Consider the following 18,380-nt stretch of genomic DNA (forward strand, 5'->3'; position numbering starts at 1 on the left):
ATTTGAAGCATCTTAATTACTTATCAAGTCATTGAAACATTTGTCAGCAAACATCAGCTACTTCTAAAGTCCTGTTTTTGTCAACTAGGAGGGTGAGGTTGTTTGAGGACCCAAATGTAGAGATGAGTGAAGCAGAAATGAGTTATTTTTGGTTTAATGAAAAACTGAGTCGGAGATCCAAAAATACAAAAATACAAAGAACCCAAAAAGCAAAAACATCAGGGAAAACTCACATGGGGAGCCGGAGATGAGGAAGCACGTAACAACAACAAGGAACAAGCAAACAGTGACTGATCATGAGGTGTATAAAAGTGAAATTGGATGAGTCATATAACGCAAACACTCATTTGTTGGCTATTCATCAAATTTGTGCTGACACTAAAGAAATCCTCAGAAGCAAGCAGGTGTTCAAACTGTAAACATGAATTGTCTATGACATGCTACATTGCTAGATTCAGAAAAAGATGTTGAAATGTCTGAAAGGTCGGACACAGGAGAGAGCGTATAGGGAGTAGGAGACCAACAAGAACTCCCTGATCCTTGGTCCTATCTCAAAGAATTTTTCGAAATAGTCGTAAAATTGAGCTTTCAGTTCATATAGCGGCATCTGGCTGGCTTTTTTAATGTTACTTTATACTTTAATACTTTAAGTAGTTTTTGGAGCACATACTTTTTCACTTTTACTTGAGTAAAGAGGTCAAGTTGATACCTCAATTTTTACCAGAGTGTTTTTAAACTGCAGTATCTATACTTCTACTTAAGTAATAAATGTGTGTACTTTTGACACCACTGTTCAATACTGACTGGGTAACGCAGAATGATGTAACACCAACAGCACACTATGCTAATATATAATCTTAAGCTAATCGCCACAGGTAGCATAATTATTACTGTTAGCCCCAGCTATTCATTCCTTATTCATGGTTCCTTCTCATAATGACCTTAAAATGTTGTAAAAGGAGTTTATCCTGATGTAAAACTTAAATCCCCTAATCTGTGTCTGATTACCCTATTACTAAATGACCCGAACGTCTCACAAAAACAAATGGAATTTTCAAAATAAAATCAAAACCTACTTTAGGCTCTCTCTTCTTTCTCTTGTCATAGTAGCTTCATCTGGTGTTCTTGTTTGGGAAAGAAATATCTCGATAGAAATATCAGTCATTAACAACTTCTATAGAGTTAAGCCTGTTTTTCAGTGCTTAGTCCTGTTTCTCTCCTAGAGATAGCTAAGGACTCAGCTTTTACTGTTACTAAGTGGATATGCTCTCTTTTATTGCTTTGACATTAAAACAGCTTGAGTTTTTGTTCTGTTAAATGTGAGTTTTTTCTTTCCACTGTTGCCTCAGATAAATACATACAAATATCGCGGGAACCGATCAGGGACTGGTTGTGAAGGATGTTGAAAGATGACTGCCATTTTGTTGTTAAAATGGAATATAGAGAAAATAATATTGAAAAGGATGAAATAAGGAATGGTCTTAAGAGGCGGCTTTAAAAAAAGCAATTTTAAGGATTCGTCATGTTAGCTCCAGCGCAGACCCTGGCCAGCCTCTGCCTCTCCTGAGCACAGGTGCTCTCTGCCCAGCTAGATAAAAGAAAGAGCCACTGAATGCATCTGTTATCCACATCCCTGCTCTTGGTATAGGCCATCCATCCATCCATCCATCCATCCATCCATCCATCCATCCATCCCTCCATCCATCCATCCATCCATCCATCCATCCATCCATCCATCCATCCATCCATCCATCCATCCATCCATCCATCCATCCATCCATCCATCCCCCTGTGTGTGTCTCCATGCTCTGTTGCTGGATAATCTGAATTTCCCCACTTGGTGACAATAAAGGTTATTTCTATTGTATCCTGCACTATTATAGTGTTGATGATATTTTCAACTCTTCATAAATATTACCCAGGGATTATTATCATTTATAACAAGAGTACTTTGTTCTTTTATTAAGCCTCTAAATTTATATGAATTATATGGCGAAACAAAACAATAACTTCTGAAGGCTCCTGAGATAACAAGTCACAGAATAGCTACTGGTGTTATTTCTTGGACAGATTTATAGATTTATATTTCACACCTCCTGCTTTGGAATAAAGCCTGGATGTTGTCAGCCATGTTCTTGAGAAATTGACAAGTAGGATGTAAAAGTCTGCCGAAAAGTATTTCTGAGGGAATTTGTAGGAGCAGCAGTCAGCTGGTGATCAATAAAAGATCCTGGACATATTGAAAGTGCTTGAGCGATATGATTAATGTTGGTCAGTAACAGGTTTGCTGTCTGACAGTTAACTTCAGAGTTGGCTGTTGTAGCATTCCTGAAACTGTTGTCTAGATTTATTTAGAAAGAAACCATTACTCACAATGTAATAAATCACTTTTATTAGAAACATAAGGTACAATAAACCAAAAAAAAGGCCTCTGTTATCGCATCGATTCTCTGTCGGACTCTGATGTAAGATGTGTCGCATTGACAAGTGCTTCGGATGAAACCCCTACATCCCTCACTTAAGTACCATTTTCTATTTTGAGAGATTTAAACCTGTTTCTGCTCACAGATTAAAGACATGTTTTCTCAGGAGAGCTTTTAGCCTGCGTATGTTCTCATCTCTGTTGTATTTATCTAGGAAACCTCTAACCATCCAGAAAACATTCAATTCAATTCAGTTTATTTATATAGCTCCCATTCACAACACATTTTATCTCAAGGTACTTTACAGAGACAATTAGGCCAGATCATACAGCGAAACAGATTCCAAGCTTTCTAAGGAAAACCAGCTAATTGCATCGACTCATTGACTCTTCAGCAGTCCGTCACACCAAGCAGGCTTGTAGCGACAGGGAAAAGGAAAACTCCCTTTTAACAGGAAGAAACCTCTAGCAGAACCAGGCTCAGTGTGAGCGGCCATCTGCTGAGGCTGACTTGGGTTCAAGGAGACAGAAGCAGACAGAAAAAAAAGCATAGATACAACACGCAGCTGTCAATCAACTCCACAAGTGGCCCCGTCCAGGAAACACACGGCCAGGCAGATGAGCTCCCAGCCAGCTCCAGTGTGAGAGGATGAAAAGAGCATATCCAGTTAGTCACAGTAAGAGAAACAGGACTACACTGAAAAACATGCCAAGCTTCAACATCTATAAACAAAGGTGTTGAAACAGGAAGAGAGCAGATTATGCTACTATGATTAGAAAAAGCAGAGAGGATAAAGTTAGAGATTGAACTAACAAATTCTGCAGAGTGGGAGAATAGACATATTTTAAAGCAGAATGAGGAAAGTGGGTGCCTATGTCCTCCAGCAGTCTAAGCCTATAGCAGCATAACTATAGGACGAAACTAATTGACCTTTTTTCTGGAATCTCTTCTTTGATCCATACAGTATATTTTAAACAAAATCAGTGATGGAATGTAGAAAACCTCCAGACATCATACTAATTTTATCACCACTAGTGAAAGATGAATGACAATAAGACATCTTTGTCTTTAGCTGCCTTTGGCTTTTGCCAAGCCTGTTTGTTTAGCACTTTTGCCCTGCATCAAGGATCCCTGGTTTTAAACCCAGCCTGTGGTCTTTCCACATGGAGATTGCATGTTCTTCCAGTGCACGCTTGTGTACAGCTCGGGCACTTGAGCTTCATTCTGCAGTCCAGAAATATACATGCTAGGCCATCTGATTCCTCTAAATCCCTCATAAATGTGTAGTGTCTGCATTTTTGTGTGACTTGGTGAGTTGGTCTGTGATGGACTGGTGGCCTCTTTGTCAATGATCTCCAGAGATACATCAATGCAGCCCTGAAAGTACGACTGAATAAATCATCCCATGGAAGGGATAGAGGCTTTTACACAATTCAACAAACATATGTACTTATACTAGTAAAGACTTAATATCTTCATTCATACAATTAAAGAAATATTGTCTCTCACCAAGATGAAGTCCTTTTCTCAAAACAGGTGCAGCTAATGCTCAACTTAGCATGTAATCACATAGTAGTAGTGTATTGATTTTCCCTTGAATATTTACTTTAAACAGATCACTCTAAGTAAGGTGGAATGTTTTGGCCCCTATGCTTGATGAGTGTTCAATGAAGGGTATTTGTGGTTAATAGCTGCAGCATCTGTCTACAAGTATGCATGCCAAAAGCAATATGGCACCACACATTTAGTGCTGGTCTTATCATGCTGAAGAGGCTCTAAAGTAGCTTCTCAGTAAAGAGTGAGAGCATGGATGCTCCAAAATGCTTACTGTGTTTTGCAAATTTATGATAATTAGAGGTTGGTTAATTGATTCATAAAATTGGTAAAGTGACAGCTATGTACTGATTGGTGGGAAGCAGATGAGGTGGGAATTAAGTAAGATAAAATGAAACTTTGCACTGGGCACACTCCTTAAAAAGGTTGCTTTTAATGCTTTTTGAGGGGTTCCTTTCACAGAGGCAGATATGCTTCATTTAGGGAAACCTGGGAAAGGAATACAGATCCTATCATGGTTTACAAAAGTCACTTTGAAAAACTATTCATGCATATTTTCACTTTTTTTTTCACTTGGAAAAATTTTCTGTATTTTATTGGAATTGTATGTGATGAACTAACATTAACAATCAGACAGTCACCAAGTTGAAATTAAAAACAACCTTTCAACCTTTTATATCCTGAGCAGCCAGCTGCCTTCAAAAGTCACATTATTAGGAGTGTGTGTATAAATCTTTTTTTTTGTGTGTGAAGACCTCAGAGGCTTTCTGTAAAACATTGGAAAACATACTGAATCAAGACATCGAAGCACTGCAAGCAAGATATGGAGGACGTTGTGGAGGGTTTTAAAGGAAGATAAGGTCATAAAACAACATTTGGAGATTTGAATACATCACAAAGCTCTGTTTAATCCATCATTTGAAGATGGTCAGGGTCTATGAGACCAACCATAACATGGCCTTGGACCTGAAAGGATTACAAAAAACAACATTAATCTGATAAAAAACCCAGAAACACATGGAGGAGTTGCAGTTTGTGCACGCCACAAACCTGGGTTTTAATGAAGACGAGCTAGAAAAATAAAGCTGATGTTTAAGAAAAGCCATAAGAACCCTTTTTTTCTGATAAGCTCAGGCCATGTGGCAGATGAAGTACACTTCTGGAAGAAAAGGGTCTCTGTTGAGACCTTATTTGAACTCAATAAAACCATACCCAAAATAAAACTAAAAGTGCATTTCCTCTTAAGCACACATGGTCGTGGCAGCATCATGCTGTGGGGATGCAATTCTTCATTGATGTCATCAAAGCTGATCAGAATAGAAAACTTGACCTAACATCCAGTAAAGGCTACAGTGGAATGGTTTGACACTGTATTTGTCTGCATGGCCCAGCCAAATTCAAACCTGAATCCACTAAAGAGCCGCAGCTAGATTTATTTCTAATTTATGCATAACAGCTGGTCTGGTAAAGAGGAATGGGCAAAAAGTATTAATATTAATATAGTATTAATAAAGATATTGTATTGATTTAAAATACGGCCTAAATGAATCTTGAATGCAATACAGATTTATAGCTAAACATCTCTTTGTGTTACTTTTATAAAACCTTTTCAAACCTCCAGCCTTTAGTTGGCAGCACACTGCCTATTAATCAGCCACTCTGCACCAGCAGCAACAGAGAAACAAGATTTGGGGAGGTTTTCCAACGCTTTTTTATGCAATATATTGTCTTTCTTAATGTATTGGGTTATATCAGAACAAATCTTATACATGTATCATGATATGTATCATATCTCCAAATTCCTTTCCATTCACACCCCTAATCCCATATGTCTAAAACTGCTAGAGACTTACCCTGAAAGACTAATTTAGGTAAAATATACATCTCCAAAATATAACTCGCAGCAGCTAAATTTGGAATAAATTGAAGATCTTTATTGGGGAAAAAGTTTTTTGTTGTTGTTTTTTTTAAACCAATTATAATTTTCCCTTTAACCTGACATGTAATTATTGTGTTGCCATTATATACAATCTGAACTAAAACCAAAGATATTTGTGTTTAGAATTTGTTCAAATGTATTTAGGAGGTATGAATACTTTTGCAAGGTACTTTTGGTATAACGCAGAAACTGTTTCGAATGATTTATAAATTTCTTACATGGAAACAGAATCAAAGAAAGTTAAAGACAGGATGAACATGTGATGTTCTCCCAGGGCTTCGTGATACACTTCATTTGTTTAATGCTTTCATTGACGCTCTCTCCAAACATCTGGTTGTAACCTTGATGAATCACACTCCCAAAAAAACCCGGTGCAGCAGCGCAGACAGGTAGCTCTTTGTGTTCTGCATAATTTGAATGATGTCTAACCTCACCAATGTGTTTGTGTTTTTTCCTGGGGCCTCCCCCTTTTTTTGCTTTGCAGGAAAATGGGGAAACAGAACAGCAAGCTGACCCCTGAAGTGATGGAGGACCTGGTGAAGAACACAGAGTTCAACGAGCACGAGCTGAAGCAGTGGTACAAGGGATTCCTGAAGGACTGCCCCACCGGCCGACTAAACCTGGATGAGTTCCAGCAGCTCTATGTCAAGGTGTGGCTCCGCTCACTTGTTCGCTCGCCTGCTTACTCTGCACTCAATCGATTACACCTGCTTTGTCGAATTCTTTTGTGTGCTCGTCTCAACATATGTCAAATTTGTGTTGCTGTTTCAATTACGGAGGCAGAAAAGCAGGTTGGAGGAAGATTTATGGAAGCTTATAAGGGAAAGAGGCCAGATTTGACAGGAATCTTGGTCTAGACAAGTTGTTAGAGGAATCTCAAACCAGAGAAAAGTACCTGCCAAGGCTGTTCTAGCGAAGTTAAGAAGCAGTAGAAAAATGTGTATTGAGCTGAAAGGTGTGTAGTGGGAGAAGACTGCCAGCAGCTGAAGTTGGTAAAACTAAGACAGCTTGTATTAAGATAAGGAAAGAAAAAGAGAGCCTGCTTTATTTGAGGTGGAAATCGACCATAACATATCTGAACACAGACTGAAGGGCCTGTTATATTCCTGCAGCAGTGTGTCGCAGTGGGCTTGTCGCTGGTATGACGCAGATATTTTTGATTTATGCCAAGTGTGGTCTGCGCTATGTTATTCCACGCCACAAGGCAAGAGGGACAATCACCAAATAGCTGTGAGGAAGTGGAAAACCGCAAGCAGCAAGTTTGTGCAACAAAAGAGGGACATGAGGGCGAAAAAGAGCAGGAATCCAGGTGGAAAAAGGGTCCCATCGTTCTAGCACACCTCGCTCTTCTAGATGGTCCAACTTCACAAGTCTTCCACATTGGCGGTCATGGCAGTATAAGACCAACAGTACACTATGGCCATCATACAAACAAAACAAGCCGATAAGATACCAAACAGGAAATACGCATAGTGTAGAGCGGATGTAGATTTGACCAATCAGAGGCCTCTTGTCTGCGGCACTGTCTGCGGTCACCTACAATTTTGGAGAGGTGCAGCAGAATGTCTGCGGCAGGGGCGGGGGCACATTTGCGTTCACTGCGACACACACGCAGACGACCAGGTTTCTGAGAATAAACCAGCCTTTAGAATTCTGACCCCGTTCAGCAAAGTAGAAAAAATGGCTTTGTGTAGATTACATATACAAACTGACAAACAGAAGAGGTCATTTCATTACAGAAGAGTTTGGAAAAATGAGGTCATTTTATTAGTTGCTCGATTGCTATTTAAAACAAAGTAGATCAACCAGTAACAGGCTTAAACTCTACGTATTAAGCCACCTTGATATGAAAAAGGTGTCTTACTTTAAGAATAACTAGACTAGAATAATTTTTTTCTGCAGTCAAACTGTTTAAAATTTGCCTTAATTATTAATCTTTGTTACTTTGCAAATCTTGATTCTTTCATGTTAACAATTATTTGCCATATTGTCCTTAAACAAGCGCTACCATCTGTTGGTGGAAGGTTGGCAACTGCAGTTGAATTGTTCTATTGCGGAGGTCTTCAACAGCGGGTCCGCAACCTCCAGGGGGTTCACAGAGGTACTGCATGCAGGTCACGAAAGTTTGGGTTTATTAGACTTTTCATATTCTCCCCTGCAATTTTTTCCACTAATTGAAATGTCTTTAAATCCACATTAACATGAATTCAACAGACTGTAGTAAACAGATAAATGGAGGCAGAAGATGTCTTTCAGTCATCAATGCACACATTCAGTGACACACAGGAGCTCTTTCAAGCTTGGCACCGTTTCATTCACAACACCTGTCCCATCAACCGGGAATCAGAATCAGAAATACTTTAATAATCCCAGGAAGAAATTACTTTCGTTACATGACTCCATCTGTAATAGAGAGACTATGGGACCAGTTTGATAGAGCACTATTTCATACAATATATATAATTAGGGGGTCCCCTCTCAATCAGTTTGGGGGACCTTGGCCTCAAAACATTAAAGACTCCTTTTCTATTGGTTAAAGCAGAGCAGCTTGATACGTGATTACCTCACAGCTATGCATTCATGTATAAAACCACCTCAGTCAGACACGTCAGGAGTCGGGTCTGTGGGCAAAGCAAGCATTATAGTTTTTCAGCTAAACATTTAGTTACCAATCTCTGAGCAAAGCATTTCATGGTACTGAGACTATTTAGTCATATCAAATTCCCTGTCCCTTTCCCTCACCTGACCAGAACCCTGCCTAACCTCTGTCGCTTATCCTAACTGTTTACTGGCTCCGTCTACTTTGGTAGCAGTTTTTTAACAATTGTCAGGCCCGGGGTTACCCTTTTATATAGAGTTTAGTTAAACTTTAATAAGAACATCAAAATAGGGAATACAAGGAAAGGTAAAGGGCTTTGAACGTAGCACGTAGTGAATGATGCCACAGATCGGTCTCTGTCCTTTAGGTGCTGCAGATCTTGCTGATATTTTTACTGAAAACCATCTCTTACTTTGACATAAAACAACTATAATACAACTATTTACTTGTGTACATCCTTTTTGTTGGTATTAAATGTTGTGCTGTTAGTTGTTACATAAATGTGAGCTGTTGGGACACAAAAAAGCAAGAACAAGCATATACTGCATTCTCATAAGGGACGCTACCTTCAAGAAATCAATTTCCTTTAGAGTTACCACTGTGCCCAGATCTGCAGAAAAAGAAAATAGCAAGAGGCAAAGATAAGACAAAGTATGCAGGATACAAATCTTTTTTTATTAGTCAGGAGAAGAACGATGTGCTCACACAGTAAAGCATTAAACCCTTCCCTAAAGTATTTATGTGGAGCTGCTTTTTGGAAGTGTTGGTTGGGGTCACATGAATCACCACAGCAACCAGTGATATCGCTCTCCGTTTATGAATGCTTTTGTGCCCCGCTCCATGCTCCCATGCCCACCCCCCTCCTGTATCTGGGCAGAAATCCAACAGCTAGTCTGAAATCAGGATTATGTTCACATGCTAATATCCATCCCACCGTATCTTATTAGCTCTTATGAAGCAATGGAGATTTATTCTCGGATGTATTCATTTACTCACACAAAAGGTGGAGAACCCCATTCACAGAGTAATAGAGGATTTAGGGAAATGTTAAAATTGAAACCATGTGCATGACCCCAGATTTAAACATGCTACTGAGGCTACTACCAAATATAAATAAAGCAGAAAAAAAAAGACAAATGTAAAAGCATGGACACATAATTGTTTAGACACAAGATATCTATTTTTTTTTTTTTGACAAAATAATCCAAGTGCCTGTGACATATATTGATATTTTGATTAATAGAATAAGTCACCTGAAATAGATATCCTGGTTCTGGCTTTGGATCTTATTGACTTCTTAAAGAGCTGCTAGATCCTTGAATGAAAAGATAAAGGCCCACTAAAAAAACAATCTTAAAACATCAGGATTCCTCATATCTAAGGCTGTCTGAAGTTTGAAGGCATATATATTCATGCTTTAAATAGTTATTTTCTGTTTTTCATAATGGAAAAAAGGTAGAAATATTATGATATCCATTTATTTTTTATGTATTATAGGGTATAATGTATTGATTGTCTATATTTGTGACTTTTTTAGGATCTTGAATCATGATAAAGTGCTTAATTATATTTATTAAATCTTGTAACTATTACACAAGTGAGCTAAACTGTTAGATTTTCGGTGTTGATACTTTTGTTCTTGGATTATGGAGGTAAAAGACACCTTGCTAATGGAACAAGAAAGTTTACACTTAAAGTAAGAAAACTCAACTGCATTGTCTTATTTCAAGTGCATATTATCTAAATATCTTTTTTCTAAGAGTAAAAAACTCATTCCATTGACAAACCATCACATTTACCTACTCAAATTACTTTCTTAATTTAAGAAGTTTTTACTTATTTCTAGATCGTTTTTCCAGTGTAGAGAAAACATTTTAATAGTATCACTTCTTCCTCCAAACTACCTTAAAGATCACACTATCTCTAAGAAAAGTGTAGAGTTTGATAATGTATAATTAAGCATCTACTATGACTTTAAAAGACAAACTACATTAATTAGTAGCTCTATAAAAGTTCTATGATAAACATAAATTTTGATAAGCTAAATGTTTTACATTAGCATGCTTTATGTTTTCCTGGTGTCTTCCTCTATTTCTACTTACTCTATGGTGTCTTCCTTAACAGTGTGGATGGCAAAAGGTTTCCGTGGAAGCCTTTTGGAAGCGATCTAGAAAAACAGAGATAGACTGACTCCTACTGTATGTAGGCAGAGATAAAGGTCTGTTATCAAAGGACCATGTCAATTTATTGAACAGACCACACAACATTTGGATCGGATGTGATGATGCATTAGGGAGACATGGCTGTTTACATATTCTAAGGTGGTACAGTTGAGTTAAGTCCAATGTAATCCAACAGAGCTGCTGGTAGTTTGCCGAAGATCACTCATATCCAGTTTAATGCAAATCCGATCACGCCTGTGGGGCTTGAAGATTTGATGACCTGCAACACACACACACGATGCAGGTATCAGTCATTGTCCAAAGTAGACACCTTGTTTTGCTCCATCAATAACATTTATGGGTAAGAAAAAGGCCTCTACAAGTGAAATGCATGACTTCCTGTTGGATGTGGGCAGGGATAAAGTGAGGTCATCAAATGCCCATGCTAAGTTTTTGAACAGTGGTTCCTAAGGAAGCAGGCTGAAGTTGGAGGGGTTATGACAATGCATCAGCATGATATGGCTGTTTGCATATTTTAGAGTCATGTAATTCATCTAAACCTTTTTGAAGATGCATCCATCCATCCATCCAATTTTGATTCTTATCCCAAGCAGGGACATGAGGGGTGCTGGTGCCTATCTTAGCTGCCTAGAGGCAGGGTACACCCTGGACAGATTGTCAGTCCATCGCAGGAGGCATGGAGACAAACAACCATTCAGGCACACACTCACACCTAAAGCCAGAAAGGACAATAAACCTAGCAATCATGTTTTTCAGACTGTGTGTACCCAGAGAAAACCCACACATGCTCAGGGAGAACATGCAAACTCCATGAAGAAAGACCCCAGACCAGGAATCGAACACAGCAACTTCTTTCTGCAAGGCAGCAGTGCTACCCACTACTCCCCTGATATCCAGTTTGATCTCAAAGAAATATTTTACTGATCTTATTCTGTTGCAGAAACAGAATACAATAAGTAAGTGAAAAAAACTGAAATCTACCTGTGATATAGTTATATCTATATTTAAAAATTTTCTTTTTATTTCTTTATTATTTGTTAATCAAAGTAAATAAAAGGGACACTGGAAGCTCTAAACAGCCAACAGCATCTTCAGGGCCACAGGTTGCAGACGTCTGTACTAGATCATAAAATGCATAAAAAAATCTCACCCTTTCTAAAATTTATTTATACATTTTTTGTTCACAGTACTGCATGAACATAAATGTTCCTGACGTGTAGGAAAATAAGTTAATCGTTGCAGAAACAGCCTGATAAATATTTAAACCCAAGTAAGAATATTAGACATTTTGCAGATTGTGGTTTGCAAACAGCAGTTATTCTCATTAAAAGTTGCTCCACCGTGAAGTGATCAGTAACATGGATTTACAGTAGCGTCTTCTCTTTGACTTCCTGAGGAGCCCAGAGGAAGAAAGCACTCAGAGTAGTGTAAGAATGGACATTAATCTTTTATCAGTAGCGCAAGGAAATGCATCATTGCCAGAGGGGGCTTCCATTACATAACACAGGCCTCTGTAATGAGGTAGGTCATCGGTGCACTGCCGCTAAATGCCAACTGAGTTCCTGCATCAGTATAGAAGGAAGTCATCGATTAGTTACAGTCATTGCTGAACGGTCTAGCAGTTTGAAAAAAAACAAAACACATCAACCAGCTGTAAAAAGTTTAATAAATACAATAAAAAAGCTCCAAAAATAAAATCCTCCGAAAACAATACAGCTTAAATCTGAAAGGGTTTGAAAGGCTTGGGGGTTAAACCTATTTTTGATGGCCCCTTATTTTTTAGTTCTATCTTTAAAAGGCCTTTTATTTAAGCCCCAAAGGCTTAAATATATAAAAATGATAGCAATAACAAACACTGTTTGCCTGCAATTTTACATCAGTGGGACAGATTGTTCCTTTAGGAGAGTGACTGCGTGCGTGGAGCTGAGAAAGGGAGGGGGGCATGTGTTGGTGGCAGGGCGATGGAGGCAGAGAGTGAGTAGCAGAAAAAGGGGCAAAGGTGAGAAAACCCAAGCAAGCCAATGAAAGTGTGGTTAGATTATTTCTTAGTCATAAGGAGCCTCTGGAGTATTAGAGAAGACTTAAATGTAGAAATGTGCGCAAAGACGCTTCCTCTCTCATGCCAGCACCTTTGCAGTTCCTCTTGTCCAGAAGCTGCCCCTCAACAGGGTGATAAACACAGTGCTACCTCCAGCCGGCGGGTTGGACGCTGTCCTTCTGTTTGCTCCCTTTCTTTTTTCCCCTCCTGCGCTTTAGATAAAAGTAAAAAAAGGGTAGAAAGCAGGTGCAGCTTCTTGGCTGGAAATAATAGCCTTGTGTCCAAAGACTTTTTTTAAAGCAGTGGAACACAATGCCACATTTAGGCTTCAAATGTTCTGTAAGTCTAATTACTTTGAAGCAAAAGCCCAATTATTTTATATATGATGAGAATCTCTACCCATCATGCTCACAAACGATAAAAGAGCAAGAGCAGAGGAGAAAAATAGTAAGAAAACACAGACAATATAAGAAACAGCAGTTAAAAACCCATTAAATGGAAATAGCACATTTAAATGCAAATTGTATGGTTCAGAAGTCAGTACTCAACTTTAATTTTCCACTTAAAACATTTCAATATTTCATTATGTCAGTATAATCACCTAAAAGGTTGGCCATTAGGAAAATAATGGAACTGAGTGAGGCTTGTGCTTATCAATAGAAAAAGTGCATTTCTCATTTTAGCAAATAGAATGATGGTAGAGGTGATGGATTAGGGGAAACTTTAGCTCGAAACCCACCATTCATCAAAGCATCCTGGATCAATGGTTTGTGGAGGGCAAACCTGCCATGAATGAATTTGCCCTCGTTAGTCTTTATGGGATTTTGATGATTCTGTTTTATCTCCTGCTCAAAGTGTTATATTAGTGTTTTGTTCATTCTCTTTAAAAGATTTTAAAATATCTTCTTTAATCTGACTTCTTAGAAGCCAGCTTGTCAAATGCGTCATGTCTACTTCAATCTTCAGCATGAGATAGACCAAAAATACCAAGCTTCCATTTGATTTTTAGGATGGTTACTTATGAAACGACTCTAAAAATGTTAAGATAAATACGCTTCAATCAGTTTTCACCTCAGAGGTCAGAATTCAGATTTAGAAATGAAGACAAAACAAACTTGTTTAAGTTTCAAAAATTACTGGGATTGGTAATTTATGAGGTGAGAGATCAGATTAAATACTGTCAGCAATACAAAATAATTTATATCTCCGCAACTTCATCTAAAACTGGAGATGATGGAAATTCTATGCAGGCTTAGTTCTAGATCCTAGTTCTACGTCCTGTTTTTTTTTTCTATTATCAACCTAAAGTGCCTCACAATTGATTGAAAAATGATTGAGGTTTATTTAATGATGTTGAGGGTAACTGGGCATATTGCGTCAGCTTAAGGATTCAATCTTGAAATGTTTCTTATTTGTGTCAAAATGTAAATCCCTTTATTCACTCTACATTTTGGCCAATTCCCTTGGGAAGCAGTTGGCTGCCATTGTGTGGCACCTGGGGAGCAGTGTGGGATTAAGGGTCCTCCTAGGCCATCACTCCTCAAAATAGGCATTCCCATACCAGGAGTCAAACCCAGGCCACCTGGGTGAAAAGCAGGAATCCTAACCACTAGACCATATGGGAAGTATTTTAGAAACAAAGGGAGATACAAGAATATGAAAACTGATATCCGTATACTTTTATGTTTTAAAATGAGATAAAAACCACAGTGGATATAATCCAGTAGTTTATTTCTGCTACTTTCACTCGCTTCAGCAGCCATATTGAATTCTGATTTCAGGTGGTGCTGGAATCGATATTTCTAATTCAGCACTTTTAATGTTTAAAAGATGTGCCATGACAAGCAATCAAACAACCGGCTATAGCATCCGATTGAAGCTAAATTAACCAAACTGCTCAGTTTAGGCTTTTATTATATTGTTAATAAGAAGATGGGGGGTTTGGCTAGCACGCTAGCTAATTGCTTTTGCATTGCAGTTTATGCTAATGTTAAGCTAACCCTAACATGTCTGCTTTCTGCTTTGATATGACTCATTGATAGGGTTGGGAATTGAAAAGATTTTCACGATTCCGATTCCCTTTTCGATTCCATGAAACGATTCGATTCTTTATCGATTCTTTTTTCGATTCCAATTTGGGGGAAAAAGGAGAACAAACAGTTTGATTATCAGCATCAACTTTGTTTACTTAACTATTGCACAATCTTACAAAATCAACAAGATCAAGATGTCAACAGGAAATGTGAAACTGGAGTAACATCCGTGTTTAAATGAAAAATGAATACAAGAACAAACTTAATAACCAACAATGTCTAATAACAAATTATGGGATAATAACCTATTTTAAATAACAAAAAATACTAATTATAAAACAGTAGTAGGGAAAATTAACAGTTATTTTGCAGAAAGATGAGCATATCTGCTTTTTCTGGAAGGATACGGGATCTTTCAGGGCTTATGGTGTCTCCAGCTGTGGAGAACACCCTCTCAGATGGGATGGAGGAAGCCTGCACACAGAGGTAGTTTTCAGCCAGTCCAGATAGCAAGGGCAGCGTATCTTGCTTGTTCCACCACCACAGTGTGGCGCTATCCCTGCAGGGGATGGAGGGCAAGCTTTTATAGAGCTGGATTTCCTGATCTACCCTCTGGGCTAAGGAAAGACGGGGCTTTGATTCACAAAGTGACCGCAGCTCGCTGTCTTCCTCCTCGAATAGTTCTTCCAACTTGCGTAACTTCCGTAACTTGCGCAACTTACGTAACTTACGTAAAAAACGTGACGTAAGTCGTGCTCCCCAGAGCCGGCGCTCTAGGCTCTGGTGCTGCGGGAATCGAAAAAAGAATCGTTCAGCGAGCGGCCAAACGATGCCATGGAATCGGAAAATACGGAACCGGTTCTGAACAGGAACCGGTTTTCGATTCCCATCCCTACTCATTGATGATTCAGCTTGTCATAGAATGATTCTTTTGGGGATTTGGTGCTGGTCCTTAAAGGAATAGTACACCCAAAACATGATTAGCCTTCATTTTCTACTCACCCCCATGCTGAACAACACTCTGGAGTACTTTTTTGATATCTCAAATGCATCTGGAGATCTGGGAGGCTTCTTGCTGTCTGCTGACATTCAAATAATGGAGGTCTATGGTGCCCGAGACAGAAAGGTCCATGGGCATATTGTGTCAGCTTAAGGGTTCAAGTAGGAAATGTGTCTCTTTTCATGATGTAATAATGCCCCCTTATGAAATCTGCATTTTGACCAGTTACCTTGGGTAGCAGTGGTTATGCCATTGTGTGGCACCTGGGGAGCAATGTGGGATTAAGGGTCCTCCTAGGCCATCACTCCCCAAAATAGGAATTCCCATACCGGGAGTCAACCCGGGCCGCCTGGGTGAAAACCAGGAATCCTAACCACTAGACCATATGGGAGGTGCTGAAATCATCACCGAGATGCCGTATCAGAAAAACTGTTGACCGACTACCTTCATGTTTTCTCCAGGGATTATGACAAGAGCCTACCTTTACAGAAGCAAACAGAGTGAAATTATGGTGGCAAATGAATTAATTTTTTAAAGAGATTTCACTATAATGAAAAATACTTTTTTTTATCCTTGGGCATCTAAATGAGATAGAAACCACAGTGGATATAGGCCAATAGCTTTTTTTCTGCTGGTTTGGGACCCTCCTCTGCTTAAGATTTATTACTGTTTAGGAAATCAACGGATTGCACAGAATTTACCTTCAAAGCAAAAACAGATATAAAAGGCTTATGGACTTAACTACTTTATCCTCATGATGGCTCACAAAGAGATTTCGTGTTTATTTAAATTTCTTCTGATCTGAGCATCGTCTTGCGGTCTTGAAATCATTAAAATCACCTCCCGCTGCTTCTGTGCCCCCCTATATTCCCACTTTGAGTGGTGTGTCTGGCTCCAGGCAGCAGTGCAACAATGCAAGTGAACCTTCTAATAGACTCTATGGTTCTTGTGTGAAACTTTCCCCCACTGACTCACCAGGTCACCATTAGAGCCATTTGTTACAGAATAACGACACTACCTGAGAAGCTGGAGGTGATTTAAATTGCCACTGTGTTTTTATTTATGTTGACTACAGTCCCACTCCACATACTTCCAACCCAAATCTGTACATGTGTTCTATTAACCAGTAAGATTGATTCACATAAGACTTTAAAACCACTTTCCCCTGGCAGTTGGTTATATTTTAAGGACAAATCTTTACCAGCTTGATATAGCTGGGTTTTAAGGATAGAGGTGTTAACTTACTGCCAACAAGAGAGGAATTACTTCCTCCCCATACGCTGCTCAGAAGGAAACAGTTGAAGCCCTCTCTGTAGCATTGCTGTGAGACTGGCCCACAGTCAAATAGAAGCGTGCACACAGACACTGACCTGAATATAGATGTAGGGATGAATTCCGCTCCGATGCAAATTGGCTTGCACTCCCTCCAGGCTTTTTGTTGTTGACGGGTGCAGTGTGAGTGCCCATCTCTCTGCACGCCTGCCTCTGAGTGGGAGACGCCCTGAGGCCTGCAGACAGACTGACAGACAGATCACAGGGCAGAGTGATTGGAAGGTAAATGGAGCGACAGACGGACACTGACATCATCTGGCCAACAGACACCTTACCGTGAGGAACATATGGTGCCTAATCACAGGAGACAGAGGACGGACAAAAAAGACTAAGATGCAGCATCTCGTTAACATGGTACATTAATTATTAAAGAGGAGTTATTTGGAATCTCTTTGTGCATCATTACGACAGATGTGGCAGAAGGTGTAAGCTCTTAGGTGATTCGTTTAGTTTTACGGAAATATAACTAAGTATCCTCTTACTCCCTGGAAATACAGATTACAGCTAAATGGAAGCCATGCTTCAGGACCAATGTGAATATTTAAAGCTACTGATGCACTGGGTGTCACTAATGGAATATGTGATGAAAAGAGACGAAGCGTGCATGGTGGGATCTATCAGCCGCAGAAGCCATCAGGTGATATGGACGACAATTTTGTTTCCAGAGTTGTTTTGCTTGAATTTTAAAGGTGCAAAATTAAAGTAGAAATAAATTCAGACTTGATAATTATGGCTCCAACCATTCTAGAATTGTTTTAAAATTGTTGTTAATTAATACATTGATTAATTGGGAGTGCTGCATTACTTTTGCAAACAAAAAGTTTCAAGTGCAATTACAGATGACCTACTGAGATTGCTTGTGCAGTTGATGACAGGTGGGAAACTGTTGCAGACACTATTTAGAGAGAACTTATTGTGTTTCCTTTCAAACAGCTAGGAATAGGTCTACTGTTTGTACAAAACATGTTCTTTTCATTTATTTTGCACAAAATCATTAACAAATGATAAGTTTTTACCTTTTCTTTTCAGCCTATTTAACATAGAACTGCTGAAAAGGTTATATGTCTTTTCTAGTTTAATTTATGAAAGTCCAAATATGCTGATACTCTTGTTTCAGTTATTGTACTGTTGCCTCCTTCTCGTCACGGCGACCACAGACATTTTTCCATGTGTTTTTGCACCTGACTTTTAAAACTTGTTTACTAAAGTAGCAGGACCTGCCCCCTGCAATCGGAGCATAAATGGCATCATAGGTAGTAAGTGATATCATTTGCATATC

General features: G+C 38.9%; 1 protein-coding gene across 1 annotated transcript in view; it reads left to right on the forward strand.

The window, feature by feature from the left end:
* vsnl1a (visinin-like 1a) overlaps window positions 1-18,380 on the forward strand; it is a 52,080-nt gene that overhangs the window by 7,937 nt on the left and 25,763 nt on the right. Inside the window, exon 2 of the mRNA XM_038308554.1 lies at window positions 6,401-6,566. Coding sequence (XP_038164482.1) covers window positions 6,405-6,566 — 162 coding nt within the window. The 5' untranslated portion in view covers window positions 6,401-6,404. The remainder of the gene's footprint in view (window positions 1-6,400; window positions 6,567-18,380) is intronic.

Source organism: Cyprinodon tularosa, unplaced genomic scaffold (assembly GCF_016077235.1).
Source record: "Cyprinodon tularosa strain WSP-4 unplaced genomic scaffold, ASM1607723v1 ctg64, whole genome shotgun sequence".
In the NCBI taxonomy this organism is placed as follows: domain Eukaryota; kingdom Metazoa; phylum Chordata; class Actinopteri; order Cyprinodontiformes; family Cyprinodontidae; genus Cyprinodon; species Cyprinodon tularosa.